Below are 24,638 nucleotides of genomic sequence, written 5' to 3'. Positions count from 1 at the left end.
ATGACTCTGCAATAGTCGGCCTCATCACTGATGGGAACGACAAGGAGTACAGAGGACTGACTCAGGACTTTGTGGACTGGTGCCAGCTGAACTACCTCCAGATCAATGCCAGTAAAACCAAGGAGCTGGTGGTAGACTTCCGCAGGCACAAACATCCTCCACTGCAACCACTGAACATCCAAGGTATGGACATTGAGGCTGTGGACAGCTACAGGTACCTTGGTGTTCATCTGAACAACAAACTGGACTGGACTCATAACTCAGACGCCCTCTACAGGAAAGGGCAGAGCAGACTGTACCTGCTGCGGAGACTCAGGTCGTTTGGAGTAGAGGGCCCACTCCTGAAGACCTTCTATGACTCTGTGGTGGCCTCAGCCATCTTTTACGGTGTGGTCTGCTGGGGCGGCAGCATCTCTGCCAGGGACAGGAAGAGACTGAACAGGCTGATCCGAAGGGCCAGCTCTGTTCTAGGATGCCCTCTGGACCCAGTGGAGGTGGTGAGTGACAGGAGAATGGCGGCAAAGCTTTCATCCCTGTTGGACAACATCTCCCACCCCATGCATGAGACTGTGACAGCACTGAGCAGCTCCTTCAGTGGGAGACTGCGGCACCCACGATGTGGGACGGAGAGATTTCGCAGGTCTTTCCTCCCCACTGCTGTCAGACTCCACAACAAAGACTTTAACTGATCAAACACACACATCCACACATGTGCAATAACACTAATGTGCAATAATCTTTTCTGGCATCGTTGTATTTTTACTCAGTTGTATATAGCATTTGTATTCTATTTTTATCTTATTGTATATTTTATTCTATTTTATTCTACTGTATATAGTATTTCATTTTATTCTATTCTGTACAGTTGTGTACTGTATTTATTCTTATTGTATTCTAATTTTTGCTTCATAACTTTTGCACTGTCCACTTCCTGCTGTGACAAAACAAATTTCCCACGTGTGGGACTAATAAAGGTTATCTTATCTTATCTTATCTTAAGTATCCTTGAGAGGATAAAGTGCTGATCCAGTGTTCCACGACCAGGACGAAAACCGCATTGTTCCTCCTGTATCCGAGGTTCGACTAACGGACGGACTCTCCTCTCAAGCACCCTGGCATAGACTTTCCCAGGGAGGCTGAGGAGTGTGATTTCCCTGTTGTTTGAACACACCCTCCGGTCCCCTTTCTTAAAGATGGGGACCATCACCCCGGTCTGCCAGTCCAGGGGTACTGCCCCCTGATCTCCACGCAACATTGTAGAGACGTGTCAACCAAGACAGCCCTACAACATCTAGAGCTTTCAGGAACTCGGGGCGGACCTCATCCAACCCAGGGGCTCTGCCACCAAGGAGCTGTTTAACTGCCTCAGTGACCTCTCCCCCAGAGATTGGCAGGTCATCCCCTTCATCCCCAGACTCTGCTTCCGCCACGGAAGACGTGCCAGTGGGATTGAGGAGGTCCTCAAAGTATTCCTTCCACCGCCCGACAATTTTCTCAGTCGAAGTCAGCAGCACTCCACCCGCACTATACACAGTGCAGGTAGAGCACCGCTTTCCCCTCCTGAGTTGCCTGACGGTTTGCCAGAATCTCTTTTTCCATGGCCTCTCCGAACTTCTCCCACACCCGAGTTTTTGCTTCAGCCACCGCCCGCGCCGCATTCCGCTTGGCCTGTCGGTACCTATCAGCTGCCTCCGGAGTCCCACAGGCTAACTAAGCCCGGTAGGACTTCTTCTTCAGCTTGGTGGCTCCCCTCACCTCTGGTGTCCACCATTTGGTTCAGGGATTACCACCACGACAGGCACCAACTACCTTGCGGCTGCAGCTCAGTGCAGCGGCTTCGGCAATGGAGGTGCTGAACGTGGTCCATTCGGACTCAATGTCCCCAGTCTCCCTCGGAATGCTCTTGAAGCTCTGCCGGAGGTGCGAGTTCAAGATCTCTTTGACCGGGGCCTCTGCTAGGCGTTCCCAGCACACCCTCACTGTACCTTGTACGTTTCACTATCTATTAATATTAATAGTAATATTAATATTATTATTAAGGGGAGAATCCTGAATCCAGTGGCTCAGTGTGTGGGTGGCTCTTTTGTTCTATTTGTTTTTCCCATCTCCCATCTTTGGATTTGGTATTTGTAAGTAATTATATTTCCATTATTAAGAGTTTGTTGAGCTGTAGCAATGCTGAGGCACATTTAATATCTTGGTTAACTTTGAGTCACAGTTTTAGACCATCACATTTTTAATTTCACACATCTAGCGTCCATTACCCCAGAAATTACTGCCCTCAGAATAAGAGGGTTAGTGTCACACTCAGAATACTTTAATACAAATATGGGGGTTTGACATGTTCAGAAGGTACATCAGCAGTAATAAACATGCCAGACTGTTTCTTTTCTCTCTTTTTTTTTTAAAGACAATCTTGGAGACTAAAACATACAGTGAGCCACTGCTACTGCACAAGGACAAATATAGTTGACAAAATTGCAAAAAAGTGAACAGAAAACCTGCAAAAATACAAGAGAAAAAAAGTCAGTCTACTTAAAAAATGAGGGGAAACGGGGATGATGGTGTATTTTGTCCAGCAGTCTTCAGGCGACTATTTTGCTGAGTACTTTTATAAATCAAAACCAGTTTTTTTCCAAAATATTATGGTGTCAAGTGTGGTCTGCAATGCCTGGGATCTCTGATGTGTCCTCCACTGGAATCTACCTGCAACAACAAATGTACAAAGCAAGCATAAACAGTGTTTATGACCCTGTGATTTGTCTTTTTATGTCTTGAAGAGACTCACAAACAGCAGGATCCCCCTTTGGGTGGCAGGGTTGGTCTTTTCATTACACTGTGCCTGAAAATAACCAAAATTCAATTTCAGCTCATCTTTAACAAATTATAACTCAAGTGACCTCGAGCCTTTAAAATGGTGACAATGTCAGACTAATTCTGGGAACCTCTCAGGCTGACTCCCGCATCTGCAAGGTTGCAAAAGTCATAAAAACAGTTTTAATTAAATAATGTAAAACAAGGCAAACATTCTCATGCGCTCTTTTACAGTACATGTGATGGGACAGAGGCCGCCTTTCTTCTTCTCTCCAGTAGCAGATAGATATTCAGCTGCTCGCTCTAAGTGGGTGTCTTGGTTTAGATCAACATTCCTGCTGGGGTTCGAGGATATCTCCCGTGTTTGTGTCCCACAGCTCTCTTCCATGGCTGCTATTGTTTGTCCTCGCCCCGTCCTCAGCCATCCATTCCCAGGAACAAATCCAAGGCTCTTCTGGACACGAGAGCACAAGCAGTGTGGTCAGCCCACTCTCTGCATTCCTGCACCCTACCTCTGACAGGCCTGTGGGTGCTGCACTGATGTCCAGCTTTGCAGGACAAACAACACAGTGTACAGGGCAGAGTGGACAAACACGTCTCCCATGTCCCCATTTTAGACTCTCTGTACAGGAAACTGGGCAGCCATGTTGCCCAGGCGGTTGTATGTGATATCAGGGCACGTTCACCCACTAATTCAAGATTCCTCAGCAGATGAGTTCAGATAAAGGCCTCACATTTCTACGCTTTTACGAGACTAGAGATTTCCTGAGTCACAGTTTTAAGTGAATGAGCTACATTTAGAGCTGCAAGAGTTCAAAAGTTTCCATTAGCTTTTATATCATAAAGAGGAAAACCTGCATGTAAGTGATAAGTGATATCAATGAAAGACATCACTGTTTAAACTAATGCGTCATTTTGGATTAGCAAATGTACAAAGCAAGCAACTTCCCAGAAAGCAGTGACTGTTCAGCCAAAATTTAGCTTACATCTGCAGGTTACATTTTACCATGACTAACTGAGTTGACTCAGGGTGACTCACATTAGCCACAAATCCATCTTACACTGGCCAGATGTCAGGTCTGTGATGACAATCGGTCCACACAACATTTGTCAGAGGCTCAGCTGAGCTGTGAGTGCCAAAAACAGCCAACTTTAGCCCTAAATGTGGTGGCAATCTAATCAGATTTATGGATTAAACTAATATCAACAAATCATTTCCCCTCTTAGTTCCTTCTGAACAACCTACTTTATGTACTACACTTTATTCTAGCATCATATTTGTATTCTTAAAGTCTACTAGATGCCATGAGGGAGTGTGGAGAGAGCACCCAAATGCAGGACATGAATGCAGGCTTGAGGAAACAAATAATGAGCCTTTATCTCCGTAAAGCAGAAAGAAAAACAAAGCAGATGAAACACAGAATACAAGCAGGAAGGGCTTCAGTAGACTGGCAAAAGGGCAATGAGGTTTTAGCTAGCTGAATATTACTGAAATCAAAACAAGATTCAAAACAATAACCAGACCACGGGACTATGGCACTAAAGTAGCTTTGCATGATTTGTGGTTCATAACTTACTGATGACCTCGGAACTAATGAAAAAAGCCATTTTAACTTGTTTCCCATTATTATTCTGACAATCTGTAAACCAAATGGTTTGAGTAGCAAGTGGGTGTATTAAGGATTTCCACTCTTATCGACATCACCGAAGATCAAGGAGTAGAAAAAACTGAGAGTTCAGAGCCGTCTGAGCTTTGAGCTCACGTGCTATACTTGTCTATACACTGATCCCATTATTTTAAACTTTGGCCATGCTTAATCTGAGGTATCCATCATTGTAACAATTTATATGTGACAGAAAATGTAAAAAAAAATCATAACAGGTTCACTTTAGAGTTGTGCAATTAGTCTTAAATGATCAAGTTTTGATTGGCAGCTGGGATTTTTTTGAACAGTTAGCTGTAGTGGGCTCTACAGCTAGCTTTGTTTTTTGTTTTTTTGTTGGTTTTTTTTGGCCTGTCCCGTTCGGGTGGAGTGGAGAGAAGCAGACCGCCCCGACTTCGCAGCAGCAGGGAGGCCCCACAGTCCGGACCCCAATCGGACGGCCAACTCCTCCTCCCAGCCCCCCCCCCGCTCCAACAGGCCGCAGAGAAGGGGGGTGTGAGAAGACTCCAAACCTCCCTCCGCCCGCTCATATGTAGTGTTGATGCATGTGTGTTCTAAGGTGCATTTAAAACCCAGGAGGGCATGGAGCTACCTGCCAGAGAGCAGCAGGTAAGCGCATAGCCCCTCCTGATAGCCCTCAATGTCTACGTGTATTTAAAATTGAGAGGTGGGCAACGACACCAGGGGTGAGGTTGTACACCCTGATGGTCTCTTGGATTCCGTGTAGCGTGCCCACCCCCAAGGTCCTATATGTATGTGTACAGCTAGCTTTGTATAATCAACAATAGGAACATCAGCTTTATGTTTATTTGTAAATTAATGGCTGACTTGTATTTTGTCCACCTGCTGAAACTTGGCAGATATATGTTGTTGTTTGCTTATATAGTTACATCGTGGTCTGAAAATAGTGATTCAGATGTAAAGAGTAGGAGGGAGAAGACTGTCAGTTACTATCACCATCAGTCAATATCAGCTGATAAATATAAATATTTAGGTATAATAATAGAGCCAGAATTTACATTTAAAAGAAAAGTTGTGAATAGTCAAATTTGGTTTGGAAAATTTTAGGCTTGTTGGGAACAATTTAACGACTGAGGCCTCAAAACGTTTCTCTCTTATGACCTTTTGTCTCACTAGTTGGACACAGAGAAATTAAAACACATCACAATGAATAGAAAGAATCTGTAAGCGAGCCATGAAAACCTAAAAACCTAAATACAACCTGCCTGGGACTGCAGATCAACATTAGCTAGTGTAGCTCAGTCTGGCGATTTACATCATGAATTTAAGGGCTTTATTTTGTGGTTGATTAACTGAGCCATTCACTTTCATCAACAGTAACAGAATATGACAGTAAATTCATCTGCAAACCCTCCAAGAATAGTTCACTTTGTACTCAAAGACCAGCATAACATTTCATTATACCTACAAGCTGACAGGCAGCAATGTTCCCCTCTGCATCTAAAGGTCAGGTCATCATCAAGTGGGCTCCAGACTCTGGATGCCATTGTCAACCTTTTTTTGCACCATGCTCATCATCGTTATTTGCCAGTAAAGCGTTAGTTGGAATGCAACTAGAACTCCACTTGAGACGAGGCTCAGTGAGTTCAGAGCATTAAACAGGTCATGATTCAAACCCAAAGGTAAACAATTACAAATGAAAGTGACATTCTACAAAAATTTAAAAAAAAAAATAATAATGAAGTTTTAAATGTCTCTTTCATTTTTTCAAACTTTGGTTTGATTTGAATAAATAACTTTCAGTGGTCACTGACAAAAGCCATGTTATGTTTAATGATCCAATCAACAAAATTCAAACCTGAACATTTATGCCTGAGTTAAATTATTATTGTTAAATAAACTTTAATTTTCAGATATATAAGATATCCAAAATATAGTCAAATTTGAAGTATGTTGGTATTTACCTTCCATGCTTGCTTTCAGTTCTCTTTATTTCAATGTGTTTATTTTAGCTGAAGCTGAAAGACCCCAGAAACAGCTGCCTAAGAGGTAGCTAATATAGGATCAATAAAAGAATAAAAATGTTCAAATACAACAAACTCAGCAAGTCATCAATCTTGCTGGAATATTTAAAAATGTTTTATTTCTTGCTAAAGAAAATGTTACTTAATTTGATTTTCTGTCTACGCTTTTCCTTTATCCCGAAACCAGTTTCAATCAGTGGTTGCCTCTCCTTGATCCTGATTCTGCTGGAGGTTTGTTCCTGTCAAAAGGGAGTTCTTCCTCCCAACTTTTGCTAAGTGTTGCTCATAGGGGACTGTCAGATTTCTCAAGTTTTTTCTTTTATATATGATAACAGTCAGTCTGCTGCAAAACAGGGACTGATATGAAAGATAAATAAACAGAAATACTGCTGTAAGGCTGAGACTTTAATTATTTTGAATTTGTGTGAAAGCAGGAGAAGAACAAGCGCTAATATCTCAGACTGAGACTGCCCACATAGCAAGGAGGTCTGTCCCGGATCTGGTATCAAGCCGGCACTGCTGGCTGACTTCCGACACGATAAGACGTATGTCATCCAGATATGGGCCAGGCCTGGCATAGATGGCACAGTCTATGTGATGGCATGCCATATCTGACTCGATTGTGGTTTGGTTTGTGGCCCAGGCTCATAGAAAACAGGTCTGGCCCGGATCTGGCATCAAGCTGGCACTTCTGACTGACCGGTGTCATGGCAGAGTGTATGTCAACCAGATGTGGGCCAGGTCTGGCAATGATGGCACCATTTATGTTCCTATTTTCCTATGTTAGTTAGAAGACCCAAATGCCATGTTGCAATATTATACTGCTATGGTAGCCAACGTTTCAAATGCAGGTTTTACAGGTTTGTGTATACACTTTATCCAAAACCTAGTGACGGTTTACTCATCTTTGCCAGTGGGTGGCTTTAGCTCAGGAGGTAGAGCGGGTCACCTGCTGATCGCAAGGTTAGTGGTTCGATCACTGGCTCCTCCAGTCTGCGTGTCAAGAGTGTGAATGTGTATGAATGTAGTTAGGAAGCGCTCAGTTTAGAGAAAGTTTTTGATTGGGTGAATGTGGCATGTTGTATAGAGCACTTTGAGTAATCTGGGAGACTAGAGAAGCGCTGCGTATGAGTCAGTCCATTCACTGTCTGAACAGTTTTGTCATGTTACTTTTGCACTGTTTTGCATGTTCTGGCACTGTTGTTATTACATGGCTTGTTTAAGGTACACATTAGGCTGACATCTGGGACCAGAGCTGAAACTGTTCTGGGCCAGCACAGGGCCAGCAGTGTGTCTACAACTGGCCCGTGGCTGCACACAACATACACATGGCCCACATACAAACGCACACATACGCAAAGAATGACAGTCCTTTGGTGGCCCAGATTAGGTTTGCCAGAGGTAATCCACATATGGACCAACACAGGACAACCAGTGTGTCTGCAACTGGGCTTGTGCTGGCCCATGTGTGGGCCACATCTGGCAAGCCAAATCTGGGCCACCAAAGGGCCGTCATTCTTTGTGGTATGTGCGCCATGTGTAAGCACATTGTGTGGGCCAGATCTGGGCCATACCAATTTTGCTATGTGGGTGTCTGCAGACATTCAGCCTCTGATGTCAGCAGGAAAGAGAAATTAGTCCCAAAACACATTATCCTGTAATGATTCTTAACAATATGACAGCACGAGTGACGAGAAACAGGTCAGAGCTTGTTTGTTTCAAAATTATATGCCCATCAAGCAGAACATGATTTTTAAAAAATCTTATTCCCACATTTAGCACACCGCGTACACATATTACTTAAAAGTAAAACCAGAAAGTACGCAAGCCAGGCAGTTCACAACAGTCAACACTAAATAGACCAGAATACCACTAATATACATTTGTGGTACATAATATTTGGAGTTTAGTCAATAAGTAAAATATAAAATATGAAAATACAAATCGTGTTAACTAAAATTTGTGATCACATGATAAAGAAAAGCTAAAAATAAGACTGCTGGTGGAAACTGAGAAGCCAGCAGGATCTCTTCATTTTCAGGCCACATGACAGCTCACCCACTCATCAAGCTCGGCCATTCATTCAGCATCCAAGTTATTTAGAGGCCTGCCTCTGCAACCCACTGGATATGCTACTGACTTGGTTTGTCATTGGTATTCACAGATACACTATGTACATGTCTTTTTATCTGTGATTACCATAATAGAGTTTTTATTGAAATATACACATATAAAATGTTTGTTGTGTGCAAGTGATCTGCAGATGGTTGTTTTGAAAATAGATTAAATTATAGATGATTAGAAAGGCAGGAACCAATAGCCTATAAATCTTAGCTGCTGAGGTGAATGTGTGATTTACCTGCATGTGTTTATCAGCCAATGGGGCTCCCAAGGTTGGCGTATGAATTACTTGGAAAATTACTTGTGAATAAATACCGTCTATAAATAGAAATCAGCTCGATTCAGCATCTCTCCTCAAAATCTTTGTCTTTTTACTTTGCCTGCTTTGTCGTGAGGAGCCAGAACTCAGCTCTGTCTTATTATATGGTGTTTATGAGCCATGGCAGCTGAAAAGTTGCATCACAATGGCAGTTTTAAGTGTTTTGGCAGATTTGTTTTCTTTTTCTTACATGCAACTGTGCAAAACCCAGTCAAGAAAATGTAGAGAGAGAGATGGGAATGAAATAGGGGGAAAAAGTGCAGTCTGACCCATGAATACTGAGGGTGGAACAAATAGGGAGCCCCCCTTCTCTTGTTGCACCCCTGCCCTACATATTTTTACATTTGGCTAAAGTGGTTCATTCAGTATGTATTCCTCGCCAAATAGCAGATGGTATTGTACAGGTGTAGATGTGTGTATCTTTGTCCTGTCTTGATAACATCTGTGCAAGATAAATTCACTAACCTTTAGTTTCACACTACCACTTAGTGAGATTGTGGTAGTGCCTGATCCCACTGCAAAAGCACTTTGAATTTTTGGGGGGAATTGATCACTCGATCTGATGTCACTTTTTCTGATGTTTTTGAGGTCGTTTATTCCTCTGACTGGCGCGAAGTCAAATTTTCAGTCTGTCTTTATCACACCTATTAATTTAGTTAAGCAGAGTTTAAAAATGGGTGGCATGGTGGTGCAGCGGTTAGACGGCTCTGGGTTTGAACCTGCTTCTTTGTGAAGTTTGCATGTTTGCACACCAGCTTCCTCCCACAGTGGTATGTTAGACATGCATGTCACTGATGATTGAATTATTCAATGGTTGTTTGCATCTCTGGCTTAGTATCTGAATCTGAATTGGATACAAAGTTTAGAAAATGTTCGGAAGCTTGAAAGAATGTCTTACTATTTATATTAAAACACTAAAACATTGTTATTAAAAATGTGGAGAATGTTCCTGCTATAAAACTTCCATTTCAGAAACGTGGCCAAAACCCTACTTTCCACTTGCTTTATGTTGTGCAATATGAACACATATGAATTTAAGCCATGTTTTTCCAGTTTAACCTGATTGTTTTCTATAAGCATTTCTGCTTGACTTGAAATAAGAAACACACAAAACAAAAAGACATCTGTTCCAAAATATTAATATTCTGATGCTGCATGGGTGTTTTCTAACACAGCTCGCGGCTCAACAGATCGTGCTTTGTCTGCCGACCGCCGCAGCCGCTCTGGGTGAAACAACACATGCAGGACTCCTTGTAATGTTGTTAAGTGGTACAATGAGAAAAGGAATTTACATTCTACACTGCTAAACAGCCATGGATCGTTCTGTGAAACACTGACAGCTAACAAAAGTATTCACTCCAAGGTCTTCAGGAGCAAATGTAGTTTGCTCAGTGGTGAATAAGATGCAGATGCTTTTAAGGCAGCTACCTTTTATTTATTCATTTTTTGCATATTTAAACTTGGTGCATTTAATACTAAATTTGTACTTTTATTGGCATTAAAGCATAAAGCTGCAGTTTTCGTCATAAACTGTGATAACTGGAGCTCTTGAGTGGCCTTGGCTTGAAGACACCAAAACGGAGCAAATGCAATGTGCAAAGTCACCTCAAGTTTATTTTATTACTGTGCAGACAGATAATTGGCTCGTGTTCACAGGTTTTTGTCTCTTTCACACCATAGTCTTTCCTTTTCTTAATCTGGTGACTGTACATCCAATTCAAACACAATACATGAAGAAGATATATGGGGCCGATTCAACAATGGCCTCACAGTGCTTCGGGCTGGTTTGCATCAGGGTGTGAGTTCAGACTCAGAGATAACCCTTGTTGTCCCTTCGGCTGGGGTGAGGCAGATGGGGAGAGGAACAATGGCCGTGCCCATGCGGAGGGCGGCAGTGACTGACACAGCCACTCAAGCTCCAAAGAATGCCTGGAGCTGAGCCAGAACCATGGACATCACCAATGCAACCCCCCCCCCACCCTCACCAACCTGACCCTCAGTATGTCCCATGGTGCCCTTGGGCCAAGGGGATGACACCTTCAAAGACGGCCCCTGAGCGTCAGATGGGCTGCAAACCACCCTGAAGGAGCAGCAGAGACGGGTTTTGGCACTGTGAGCTTTGGAATAGCTTGGAAGAGGACTACTGAGTAAACAGAGAGGTCAACGCCACCAAACCTCAGCAGCAGCAGCAGCTAGCATGGCTACAGCAAGCACCTCAGGGCAGAGCGCTTTTGGGCTCGGGAGGAAAAAGAAGAATCCCGGTCTGATGGATCAGATTAGCAAATTCTTTGGAGGAGACAAAAAGAAGAGGAGCAAGGTGAGCATCCATTCATTTAAACAGACAGTTTTATCCTCAGCTTAACCCAGTTTTAAACTTTTACTTAGTTAATTAGATAGATACTCCAAGCTGTGGTCTGTGGTCTGTAAGCCCATTCATGCATATATTAATTTTTACATATAAATAATAATGTGGTTACAATAATAATGCAATTAATATTATTAATAATTTGCTTTTTGTCTTAAAAAAATAAAATATTAAAAAGAAATGTTCTTAATAAACTAAAGCGAGACTTTGTGAATGATTAGAGGTTAAGGTAGGTTATAATTCACTTCTGCAGTTCATATTATTACAGTTTGCTTTTAAATATTTAAGCAGTTTTGCATTTTCTTGAGCAGAGTTGAGATTTCTTTGATTTAACTGCTTGTACTTCACATTCACCTGCAGACCTTATCTGTTAATTAAAATCCACTTATTTAAGCGTCAGTGTCCTAAAGCACTGTGGATGTTTTGTATGTCAGACACCGTCTCTGTAATGTTTCACTGAGTACTGCACGTAAAAGCTCACACTCAAAATTACTGTATGTACTGTGGGCTGTGGATTTTTTTTGACCTTCCATCTTGAGCTTTTTTGAAAAAGAAAGATATTTTTGGAGGGTTGAGTAATTCAAAAATCCATCCAGTTGCTTTGGTAGCTTTGCCCCGATGCGCTGTTTTTTGTTTTTTTTTTTCTTCTTGTCTTGCAAAATGCTGCAAAGAATCTAATATAAAGGCTCTAATGCAGTCCCATTGAGATCTTGTGAAGGGAAAAACAGGCCTCAATGTGGATGCATGAACCGTACCATGTTTGCAGGTAAATTTAGTCTGTAATATCTGTCTGACCATGAGCTGCAGCAGATAGAAAACATCAGACAAAGCCCCTTTCAGATTTCAAGATTCAACAGTATGTGATGGGAGGGGCCCTTCTGCTGTTTTCAAACTGCTTTCATCTGATGTCTGAGGCTGTTATTCTGAGTAGGCAGAGCGCAAGGACGCCAGATCTCAGAGATTTCTTAAATTTTATTGTTTGTGTGTTTCACTCTTGTGTATCAGCTTTTCTGTGACTCATTTGCAAGACAGGCAGAAAACAACAGAAAGCAAAGAGATGCGTGCCTGCACATATCTCGCTTCTTTATTTGGACTTCTTTGCATTCATTAAATATAAGACCAAGTAAAAAAAATACAATAACTGTCATAGAAAGGCAGGAACCTTCTTCTGATTGGCTTCCCACATAAACAGAGGCTTTCAACAATATGTAAGGGTTGCTTCTGATCTCACAGCTCGCCTTAGATGACCATCAGGAATCATCTCCTCTCATTGTCTTCATTGCTTTTGCCTTTAATACTTTAAAGTCTGAACCATGAAATAATTTCCAGAATACTCAATTTTTTTGTAAAAGGAGTGTTTATTGAACCTTTGAACCTTGACCATTTACATATTTACAGATATTGATTTGCATATATGAGGTTTAATTTGTATCATCAGATTGAAGTCTTAAAAACATCATCTTAATAATTTCCTCTCTGTCACTGAGACCAGACAATAATTAGGGAATATCAAAGCTATAATTATTGGTATATTGTGGTGCAGCCAGCGCTGACTTTCATCAGAGAAAGTGAGCTCATCCCAATCTGTTCTATCATGAATACACTGCAGAAAAATGCATGTTTCATACAGTCAGGTGAACATGTGTTAAACAAATATATGCAGTTACTTGACCTCTGCTTATCTTCTCAGGGGTCTTTCCGGGGTCATCTGGCCGCCTCACCCCAACAGTCCTCTTCCCGCCGTCGGACTAATGAAAATGCTGTTGTGCATTTCTTCAGGAGCATTGTAAGTTCCACTTGCACACACATGTTATTCATGTCATTCCATACATGTTTTACATACCTTTATAAAAGCTTTTTTTGTTGTTGCTGCGTCACGCTAACCCCGCCAAGCTTCATTCAGTTAAAGGTGTTTGATGTAATCCCCTGAAATTGCCAAAAACTGCATAATTCATAATGCGGAATAAACAAATTTCCTCCAATTTCCAATTTCCTCCAGTATTTTCTTTGGCTCTAACTCTTGGCATCAACAGTGTGGCAATGTTTCAAAAACAGCTGGTTAAATTGTTTTTCCTCGCCTACCTCAGTGATTACGCGCCGCATGACTCCTTCATTTGCATACCGATAAAAAAGACTTTGGGGAAATTTCAATCAGCAGCTCAGCACTTTTTGTTTATTTCATATCTGAGTTTGTTGCTCTGTTTTTGTTTTGCTCTGAACAATCAGTCACTCTCTTGTTGTTGTTGTTGTTGTTGCTTGGTGTTCCTCAGGTTTCCTCTCCTCGTCCTAAATCCAGGGTGAGTCCCACTTTACCGCCATATCTGTTTATAATTATTTCAAAGGTTTAACCACAGGATGAAGATAATGAGAGAGTTGTTTTGCAGAAATCAACGGTCAAAATAATCATTCTTTATCATTTCAGGTTTAAATTCAATTTTGTTTATGTAGTGCCAGTTCAAAACAATCATCTTAGCTTTTTATAGTAAAATAGAGATCCTAACATTTTAGAGAGGAAAGCCTAACAATCAGACGAACCCCTGTGAGCAAGCACTTGGCGCCAGTGGGAAGAAAGAACTGCCATTTAACAGGAAGAGGTCTCCAGCAGAGCCAGGCTCAGGGAGGAGCAGACATATGCCCCAATCTTTAGGGGGGTGAAGTGAAGGAGAAGAAAGAGAAGGGTTGTATAGAGTAACAAAGAGATTATATAGTTAGACTGGATGTTAGAAAAGTCCCTCAGTTCATTCCTCCATCTTAAGCTGTTTAAGCCCATTTCCCTCTAAGGCCACACCCTTTTTAAAAAAAAAATCAAAACCTCTTCTGATTGGCTGTCACTTAGATACACTCTAAGAACTAAAACTGATAATTACTTAAATATTTTGGTGCAACACTTTTACACTCAAAAATAATGAGTAAATGCAAAAACAATCACATCTCTTAAATACACCTTATTAATTGAGTAAATCCAACTAAAATGGAATAAGTCGTTATGAACAATTAAAGATGTTACAGTAACATACAAAATTGAGTAAATACAATTGAAAATGTAAGTTAAAACAACAGTAACCAAAAGTTCAAACTACATAAAATATTAATTAGGAAATGCTGAAATGCTTGGCACATATAACCTACACCATTACAATTATTTGTTTTAAATAATGGTTCAATGTACTTAATATTTTAAAGTTAACTTAAGCAAAAACGTTAATTACAATTAAGTGTTTTATATATATATATATATATATATATATATATATATATATATATATATATATATATATATATACACACACACACACACACACACACACACACACACACACACACCACCCACCCACCCACAGGAAAAAAAAAGAACCACGTCAGTTCAACATTGTTCACAATGATTTATTTTAACCAGCTTTTTGTGAATCACACATTTAGCAGATTCCTTCTCTGAACACAGTGAGCTGAAATCTGTTCTACATTCAGTGGATAAAACTTGGATAAAATTTCAGTCACAACAGCCTTATATAATAAAATTGCATCCAAATTGGCATGCTTGATAAAACTCTGTAAAACTGGCATATTGATGCTAACAACAAGAAAAATGTACCTGCCATACAAAGAATAAAAGTGGCTCAAGTGAACGCAGTGCTTTACCTTTTCAGAAAAGGTCAAATGACAAAAATAAAATTAAGATCCCAAAAGAATATAAATCCTGAAAAAAACAAAACATTTGCACTGTGACATAGTTTTTAAACATCTTATTTTGATTCCCAAAAATTGGGAAGATTATAACTAAAGAGTGACCAAAAAACATCCATAATTTAAATAAAAAGGTTTCAAAAAGGATTACGCTAAAAAAAATAAATTAAAAAAAAAACCATACAGAAGATACTCTCCCATTTACACCTTAATGTGAATCTGGAAAGTTAATACAAAAACACAGTTTATGGTACAAACATTATTTATGAACAGGAATGTCAACACAATGTAATGCATAACTGAACCTTTTGATGAGCATTACATGTCACTTAACAAGTCTAACACTTTAAGAACAGCCCTGTGAAATTTTGTCTACAATGAACAGAGGTCATTTTTCAGTCTTTGAACCTTGACAGAAAGGTTTCTTGGATCCAGCTCCATGAACACTTTTGAAATGCTTCAAATGTGCATTTGAGATTCTTGGGGTGTTTCAGATCCAGAGCATAGCACAGTCCCAAAAGATAGCAACAGGCTTTGCTCAGATTCCCAAGTTTGCCCAGAACAGTAACGCCTTCAATAACAATACCCACATCAGTAGGTTCGCCTGACCTGTCTTGATTCTGCAGCAGGTAAATCTTCATCACCTCCTCAGCCAAAGCCTCTTCAACAAAGACAGCATCAGCACCGTCCTTTAAAAAGAGAAACAACTGTTTTAAGCTCACATATTTCCAAACATTGAAACAAAAAGTTTCAATTGTATGAGATCACCGGTACTCATAATATGTGGACACTGTGCTCCAAAATCTTTGAGCAAATGCTATTCTTTTGTATGCTTTGAAGTGTTTTTTTTCTTCTTTAGAACAGTATCTTAAAACTTTTCTATGATCTCACAAGTTAAAACAAACTACTAATATTCCTAAAACAGATTTATTGCACCAACCTCAAAGGTTTTGATTAAGGCACTTGGATCCTCTCCCAGATGGTCAATGAGACATCTGATGATGACTTCTCGTTTTTTCTCGATGGAATTTCCACTCTGTAAAACAGGAAGTCTCAACTGAGGCAAAATTTGTACATTTAAAACATGACTTACCATTTCTAGCTTAAACATAACTATTTTTTTTTCTGTTGTTGACCTGTTTTCACACCCACCATCAAGGTAAGAACACCTGTGGAGCTAAAATATTGAACAGAAACCTCAGCCGTTTTTAGTGGAAGGGCCTCTTCAATACTGTGTTGGAACGTTTTTGTGGTTAGAAAATGCAATCTTCCTTACCTGAAGCAGAAGGTTTAACTGTGCCCTGTGGCGTTGTCCAGCAGCACCTTTCTTGGCTTGAAACAAGGACAGGAGTTTGGATGAATACAAGTCCAACGATGACATGAACTTTGGTTCAAGGTTCAGGGTCGTGATCCTATGAAACTCTGCCCTGACCTGGATGGGAGAGGACAAAAAACCAAGGACAAAAAATCTGAAGGCAAAAATTCTGATTCAATCAAAAAAAAAATCTTTAAGTGAAACTACCATTTTTTGCAACCTGGACCTTATTTTCTAACATGCAAAAGATTAATTTACTCATCCAGACATAAATCCATATAAGTGGAGTTGTTCAGTATGCAGACTAAAGCCTTAGTGGAAGATAATACTTTATGTTAAGCTTCTAAATTTTATGTTATGAATTACTTGCACTATTTCCCTGTGAGATAGTATAATGTTGGAGGGAAGAGGCGGAGCCAGGTTGCCCTCTGAACCATCGTCTGCCAGGCAGCGATGCGAGAGGAACACACTGCTGAAGTGGCGCACATATTCAGAATCGCGTCAGCGGCTTTACAGAGAAAGCCTTTCAGCTCCTCTGGCAGCTCTGCTTCCTCCACCTTCCTGGAGATGACAAACGCTAGCAAGGCAGTGTTGTTAGTCACTGCAGCTGACTGAACAGTGGATTGATGTGCGCGATCAGTGAACCTTGCTATCAGCTGGTCAAGTTTGGCGGGGTGGGCCGGTCGCTGTCCAACGACCTTGGTCATTTTGGTGCCGAAAACTGAAGCGAGGCTCGGCTCTAGAGGGGGAACAGGCGGAAAACTCCGGTCTGTGAAGCCCTCCGTTTCATGCGAACTGTGAGACCTAGACAAGTGTGAGCGTAAGGCACCCCATGTCTTAAAAGAGCAAGGACAATTCAAATGAAGACAGGGTATGGAATAGCCATGACCAAATGTACCATGTTTCACATAATGTTTGAGTAGTGACACTTTTGATGACTCTTCATGTTTGCAGAGTTTACACTGCCATCTCATCACCTGTGACCTAAAAAATTGTGAGAAAATATGTCTCACGGTATGAAGATGACAGAATGGTGTATAACCATATTTACACAGTTTTTGTATGATTAACTGATTGAATAACCAATACTCACTACCAATTCAGGTGGAGGATACAACTTACAAATAAGTCAACATGGAACAAAGTACAATACTTAACCACATTGAAATAATCTGAATCACATCACCATGCTGTATAAATAAAAGATAGTATGGTGACACTAGATGACAGACCATGAACTCATCAATATATTTACCGAACTGAAAAATTCTCAAAATTTAGATTTGGCATTTGTATGACTAAAATAACCCACCACAAAACCAGTATAAATATTTAGGTGGTATCACCATCCACTACTCAGCTTGTATAAAACAATATCATATCATTCCAAAATTTAACACATCAAGTCCTCTGAGTAAAATTACCTGCTTTACTTTGTAGTTGATGCAGATTTTTTCTCCTGGTGGTGAAGATGGTGCTGAAAAAATACAAATCAAAACTTTATCATTACAAAACATGTCACTGAGTAATCTGCCATAACATCAATCTCTTATAAGAAATTTTAGCTTGGATTGAAATAAACATTTATTTATGTAAATTGGGAGTAACTATACTGGAAATGATGGTACTTTTGGCTTGACCCAAAGGACCAAAGCTTTTTTTTCCTTCATTATTTTCTGGGATCTGAAAGGAAGTAGGGCCCCGAGTCTAAATTTACTTAAGGCCCCATAGTACTTTGGACCGGCCCTGGATGAGGTAATCTGCTGACCCGGGCGGTCCTCTCAGCGTTCTCTCAAAAACTGGCCCTGTTCGGGACAAAGCTGAAAGCAGCGTCTTATATGCTCTGAAAGACCCCACATAGAACAAGAAAGCTAAGCAGCATGGTTGCTGCTATGAACTGTTCCGCGGGCAGGTCTTCTTAGTTACCAAAGCCATTGATGACGTCTGTTCATCTCCTCCTGAACAACCTGACAGAGTGAGTCAGGCCGCGTGACTACCGCAGCTCCCGCACCGCGACTCAACAGGGCCATTTTCTAGAAATGTCTGAGCACACCTGCTTTCACGTGGTTCCTAAAATGCCCCCGATTAAACGGTCAGGTCGCTGGTACCGGGACATTCCGGTCAAATTACCCGGAACACAGATAGCGACTCAGAACGTAAAAGGATAAAAGGGCGCGGTTTCCCGCCGCCTTGACTGGAAGACGGGTTGAAAACTTAAATTAACGTGCACAAACACGCTGCGAAAAGTGAGCCACCATGACAAACGCTTTCTTCAGAACATGTTATAAAAGTGTGGATAAAGACAGCAAATGTAAGAAATGGTCACTTACCTGAAAACGTTACCAAGTCTGCAGTCGATGTGCGTCTGTCTCGTTCAACGTGCAGAAAATCTCGCATGAGGCCATGCTCCTCGCGCGCGGTACATGCCAAAGGTCATTAGTCTTACTCAAAGTTTTAAGTTAGTATTGGGGGACAAAATTATATTGATTTTGAACCATTAATAATTAAAGTTCAAGACAATGATAAGTATGAATACCAGTGTCTCAGTTATTTTGAGTACTTTCTATGAGATATATTGAGTAGATTTAAATAATGCACCCTGTGTTTCAAATACAGAATTTTTTCTTTTAAATAAACTTGAACAAAAGAGCTCAGTTCAACTCAAAAACTGGTGTTGAAAATTTAAGCATTCTTTTCAGTATTTTCAACTCAAGATAACACTTTTGTGATTTTCAAAGATTTAATCAAGGTCATCTAACTTAGAATTATAATGATATTTACTAAGCCCCTGAATAATTTTTTAGGGTGTAGGCAACATAAAACATGGACATAGTTTCCTAACCTCAAAAGGGGAAGTACCTAAAAGTTGCATTCTATCCAAAGACCACAAGATGGCGATAGATGTGGTAGCAAAAACGATTCAGGTCCTTTACAAGTTTATACGAAAACTACCTTCTTGACCTCTGCAAACACTTTCCTCCTGAGTCTATGGACTCAGTCACTTATTTTGGGTAATACTGAATCCAAAATTGAGTTTATTTCAGAAATCTTGTTCATACTATCTTAAAAAATGGAGGTACAAAACCGCAAGCTAAAATTAGCCAATTTAGCAGATTTTACTGTTGAATATTACATCAAGAATTTTGCACTTTGCACGCATCGATTATACTTACTGTGAGTCTGCTAGGGTCTGCTCAGGCCTGAGAGATACAAATTTTAGCATTAGATGATGAAGGTCTATGAGGACATCTGCAGTCCTGCTTTTATTTATTTATTTATTTATTTATTTATTTATTTTATTTAATTCGTTTTTTGTGTCTTGAATGCACCAACTGCACATGCACCCAGACTTCAAAGAAGTAAAACTGAAATCAATACTCAGCTGTTACCAATATAAATACATTCTACTATAAAAGCAGCACAATCAAAGTTCTTTATTTACAGAAGCCTAAAATGGACATTTGGATATTTGACCTAAAATGTGTCTCAATGGTTACTTTACTGATACTGTTTAAGAGATTGCAACTTTCCCACCACAATTTCTGCTAATTGCATCTCACATTGTGGCAATTCACTTTATTCATTTTTCAGCCTTTTGCTTAAGGTGCCTTCATGTAATGGTTACAAAATCATTGGAGAGCCATGAATTGCCCATCTAGTGTCCTGCGGATCTAAATGTGCTCTGTCTATGTCTTTCACCCATAAACAAATGGATGAAACAGAGTTCACCTGTGTTCACAGAGCTTATCTAAATGTCCTACAAAGGAAAACGCTGATATAATCACAGACAGCACTATAAGCCATAAATAAGAAGATATCAGATAATAAGATCATAATAGATACAAGAGTTTTTGAGACCTCTGCATCACCACTGAGATTTTCTTTAACCCTAACCCACTTATGGGTTTTTCTTTTTAAGATACACAAACTGTCAGCAATAAATTGCACAAAAATGATATTTAATGTATTTTTTAACATTTGTCAGAAGGGTTCATAAACATTGTTTGAGCTTTAAAGGGTTAATGAAAGCATGCTAAATTTCGCACATCACCATGGTTGCTATCCTGGTGTTATCATGGTAACATAAACTAAAGCTGAGGCTGATTTCAGTGAGACAAATAGATAATTGGTTATAACTGGGCAAACCAAGACCGTGACCTGATGATGGTGCCATTATGTAATATTAAGGTTATAGTTCATACGTTTATTGAATGAATATCTGGAAAAAATTATCATAGCAAGTCATCTTATTTATCCTGATGTTTACTAGATTATTAGTAATCCTCTGTGTGGGGCTCTAACTGTATTGTTATATTTGTCTTATTATTGCAAAGCAAATTTCTTTATAAGGGTTACATAATCCTCTAAAATGCAGATTCCCACTCTGGTACTGGATAAATACATCATCAAGGGTCATGAGATGACTGGACAGGAAACGAAACCTTTTCTTTTTTTTTTCTATGTGCATCCATTTTCAGTTTGTTCATGTTTTTTTTAGGGACTTTTACCGAAACATTTTTAAAAGCCAGATCATAGCGGTGGTGATCATGGAGGGACTGGATAAAATCAGAGTTTACACATCGACTTGTCTGCTACCACAAAGCTAATCTGAGACCAGTGCAGGTGGCATCATAATCTTACTGTAGCTCATCTCACCATGTCGTTATCTGTTTCTTTTTCATGTCCAGTGGAGAGACGTCTTGGGTTTGGTACGTCACTCGACCTATCTCAAATTATACAAAAGCCCCACTGCTGACTGCGCCGCTCTGTGCGTCTGCAATCATCCCATTTAAATCTGTCTGTCAACCTCTTCTTTGCAACATGTCCTTTGTCTGCAGTGCACCTGTTACCTAACCTTCACTTTCATTCTGGCTCCTTCCTACTTTGTGTTTCACTGCTTTCTTCCCTGAAGAGAAATACATTTTATACTGGAGCGCGATGAATCAAGTCACATTCACATCCTGATTCACCAGCATTGACACACAAGGCCTGAAAGGCACAGTTACAGCAGATCAGCCTGGATGAATGCCACAGAAAATCAATTTCATTCATTGACTTGCTGTTTGAAAATTATTGACACAGTTATTGGCTTATTGATAAGTTCAATACACTTCAATTTCCCTCCCTTCTTTGCTTCAATCCAGAGCGACTCACTGCTTCTGGATGACTTTGAAATCGCTCAACTATTTATGAACCACAGCCGGTAAACACTTTTTTCTTAGGACCTCTTTCCCCCCCTTCCTCTCTTCTTTCACACATCTAGTTCTCTGTAACACCTTCATCAACTTCTCCAGAGATGACTCACCGATCCATCTGTTTTGGTCTGCCACCTCCTTTGTGCCTTCTTATCTGTCCAGCCACTGTGGACACCTCTTTGTGTGTCATTTGATCAGCCATTTACACCCTTTGTGTCAGTGTCTCCCCTCATGGACCCCATCTTCTTCTTTCTCATCCATCTTCTTTCGCCTAAAGGTTACTGTTAGGTGAAATCTGGTCCAGTCACACATTCATATTTCTCTCCTTTCATGTCTACTCACAATAACAGATCAAAGACAACCTTCTTCTTTGCTGTTGCAGAGAAACCACATACCTGCACTTTGTTATTTTGCACACCAATTCACTTTAAATATCAAAGAAGGAAATTCAACTCGTAGCAAAACACAATGAAAGCACAAACCCAAATACCAAGGAGTCCATCCTAATGCATTTAAAGAGGATGGAGATCATTAATAAGAAGGTTTGCAGTCATATTACTGGTGGTTATGTGTTTTTTGTGCAGCAACAGCAAAAACGGCGCCCTTTGTAACAAAATGTTAAGCAGTTGTTTTTGTGTTTGGCATTTCGTTGAAGTAGTTTGATATCTCTGATTGTCTGGGGGAAAATATCTTTAATCTCATGGAGAGAAAAAGGCCGTCGATGTAAAATGAATTGCTTAAAGGTTTTGCAGTGGCGAGGCAATGCTGGATTCTGGAGCTGGTTCCAGTTCTCCACCTGTGCTTATAAGGCATCTTTTTCTAGGCCACGTCACCGCGTGCTGAGAGCACAAAGTCACCGATCAGAAGACGCAGAGACCAGAGCACGCTGTCCAGACTCTTCAACCTGGTGAGCTCGCAGAACGTTTGCCTCTTTGCTTTACCCAGAATTCCCCCTTTCTGCCTGTAAACCTGGATTTCACGAGCACTGCTTCCTGTTTGTGTTTGCTCAAATGCAACAGTGATGTTCTCATCAGAGATCAGTGAGTAGGACGTAAATACGATCATTTCATCATCATGCTTTTACTGCAGCGTGTCATCATAATAAACTAACAAGCTTTATAGGCACATTTTCACTTTTACATGTAAGCCCAAATTCATCCAATGCCATCTACCTCAACGTTTTTTGAGGCTTTATTTTCAGTGTGGATCAGCGCCACTAAATGCAACGTTTTTTTGGACAATCACCTCGTTCATGAACTTTCAACAATGTTTTAACCAAATATCTCCCCAGATTGCTCTTATCTGTGGCTGCGGCAGGAAAACCAATGTTTTTCTCAACCTCCTCATGTCCACTTCTTCTTCTCTCCAGGGAGAAGGCAAGTCCCGTGCACCCTCTAAACGCTGGAGCACCATCTTCTAAGCTCTCCACTGAGGACCAAACCGCAGATCCGACACCGATGAGACCAGAAGAAGAAGGAGAGACAGATACGCCTGCGGCAGACTCACAACCTCAAGAGATGTTAACCTACTAACACGATCCTCCTTTATCTTTAGACAGAGACACAACATTAGTGTAAAAATCCTCTTTTTATTTTTAATCCTACTTCTGAGGAATTATTTAGCTGTTTGTAAGAGGTTCAGTCATGCTTTTAGTAAAGTCTCCTACCATAAAAATCATTGTCTGATGGTGCTAGTGTCTGCTGTCTGAGGTTTGTTCATGGCAGGTGTTTGTTTCTTCTATGTCTGCTGTCGTCTGCATTTTGTACACGATTGATGCTTTATGGATCTCGCTGCTTCCTAGAAACACACAGCTCACACGACACACAAGCCAAACAAACTTTCACATGTGAAATCATGACAGAGGGTGGTCCCGTTTCTGATTGAGCATGTCACAAAGCCACATGTTTGTAAAATGCAACTGGAAACCTATAGAAGTAGTGGGCTCTAATATTGTTTTTAACACCACTGCTTTAGTTTTCTTTGCCTCCGTGTAATTAATCAACATGTATGATGTTGATGCTACCCAACCCTATCAAAACAAGATAAAAATGCCCTTTCGAATGCACTGTTTCACAACCGAGAAATGTGCTAAAACTATTCTGTTGTCTTTTCTGTAGCTTTCTGTAGCTTATTTAGTGATTTTCTTTATCTGTTCTGTCGTAATTTAAGTTTTATGGTGATTTGTGTTTTTCCAGAGGATGGCTGACATGTTTTGTAGCTGATGGTTAATTTGCAAGTGGTTCAAAGGTTTAAGGATGAAGCAGCAAGGTGGCACGAGGAGCACAGTACTGTAGGACAGGATGTTGAATTCACGTGTTCTGACAAATAATTTGTGATCTTTTTTTTTTGTTTGTAGTAAATTACACTGCCACTCTCATTTCTACTTGATGTTTGTATGTTCGCTTTAACTGAATGGTCAAAAGCACTGTAAAGATGAGGTGGCTAACGTGTGGTGGTGCTACGGGAATAGGAAGTGATACTTAGATAAGTGTTGCGTTTCCTCTTAATGTAAATTTCCTGTTTGTAATGTACGGCCTAACTTGCAATAAACACCTTTACTTTTTTCAAATTTAAGAGTTATTAAATGTTTTAAAATCAGATCGTTCCCTCATCTTTGCTGCGTTTTAATTGTTATGATTTACCAAACATATGATTCAAATGAGCTCTGAGTAAGTGAATGTGCACACCAGCGTTCCTGCTGAACGTTGACCAGATAATACCACTTTCACGTCTGTGGTAAGGGTACAGTTTACTAGGCTTAAAATGTGTCCTTGATCCAACACAGCTGATTTAAATGGCTAAATTACCTCCTCAACATGTCTTGAAGTTCTCCAGAGGTCTGGTAATGAACTAATCATTTGATTCAGGTGTGTTGACCCAGAGTGAGCTCTAAAACCTGCAGGACACCGGCCCTTGAGGCCTGGAGTTCCCCACCCCTGCTTTAGGGCATGTTTACATTATGAGTGATAGGTCGCTGATGTATCTGCTGTTTCTTGGTTTCTCAGTCAGACTGAGCTCTCACTCCTCATCAAGTTAGGAACAGAAACAAATGCTGAGCCTAGGGCCTCACATTAGGACTATACTAACCACAGGATAATGTCACGGTGGTTATGTTGTTCTTCTATGTACAGTCTATGGTCTTAAGGTTAAAAAGACCATAAAAATAGCTCCACTTC

General features: G+C 40.4%; 2 protein-coding genes across 6 annotated transcripts; one reads left to right on the top strand and one right to left on the bottom strand.

The window, feature by feature from the left end:
• Positions 1-10,955: 10,955 nt before the first annotated feature.
• mbpa (myelin basic protein a) lies at positions 10,956-24,031 on the top strand. Of its 5 annotated transcripts, XM_031733671.1 has the most exons (7): positions 10,956-11,220; positions 12,959-13,054; positions 13,539-13,565; positions 20,956-20,976; positions 22,286-22,369; positions 22,482-22,502; positions 22,832-24,031. In XM_031733671.1, exons 1-6 carry the CDS (start codon positions 11,101-11,103, stop codon positions 22,482-22,484), a joined length of 351 nt encoding a protein of 116 aa, XP_031589531.1. In that variant the 5' UTR covers positions 10,956-11,100; the 3' UTR covers positions 22,485-22,502; positions 22,832-24,031. The 5 variants fall into 5 exon arrangements, with proteins under 5 accessions (XP_031589531.1, XP_039462121.1, XP_031589516.1 ...); XM_039606187.1 differs by lacking the exon at positions 20,956-20,976; XM_031733656.1 differs by lacking the exon at positions 22,482-22,502.
• On the bottom strand, positions 15,256-19,046 carry LOC120435949. Its single transcript, XM_039606185.1, has 5 exons — positions 18,598-19,046; positions 17,692-17,744; positions 16,229-16,384; positions 15,893-15,988; positions 15,256-15,641 (listed from the first exon to the last, which is right to left on the bottom strand). Exons 1-5 carry the CDS (start codon positions 18,662-18,664, stop codon positions 15,348-15,350), a joined length of 666 nt encoding a protein of 221 aa, XP_039462119.1. The 5' UTR covers positions 18,665-19,046; the 3' UTR covers positions 15,256-15,347.
• Positions 24,032-24,638: the final 607 nt, after the last annotated feature.

This window comes from Oreochromis aureus, linkage group 22 (genome assembly GCF_013358895.1).
Source record: "Oreochromis aureus strain Israel breed Guangdong linkage group 22, ZZ_aureus, whole genome shotgun sequence".
Classification (NCBI taxonomy): Eukaryota; Metazoa; Chordata; class Actinopteri; order Cichliformes; family Cichlidae; genus Oreochromis; species Oreochromis aureus.
This window is presented reverse-complemented; position numbering and strand designations above follow the sequence as displayed.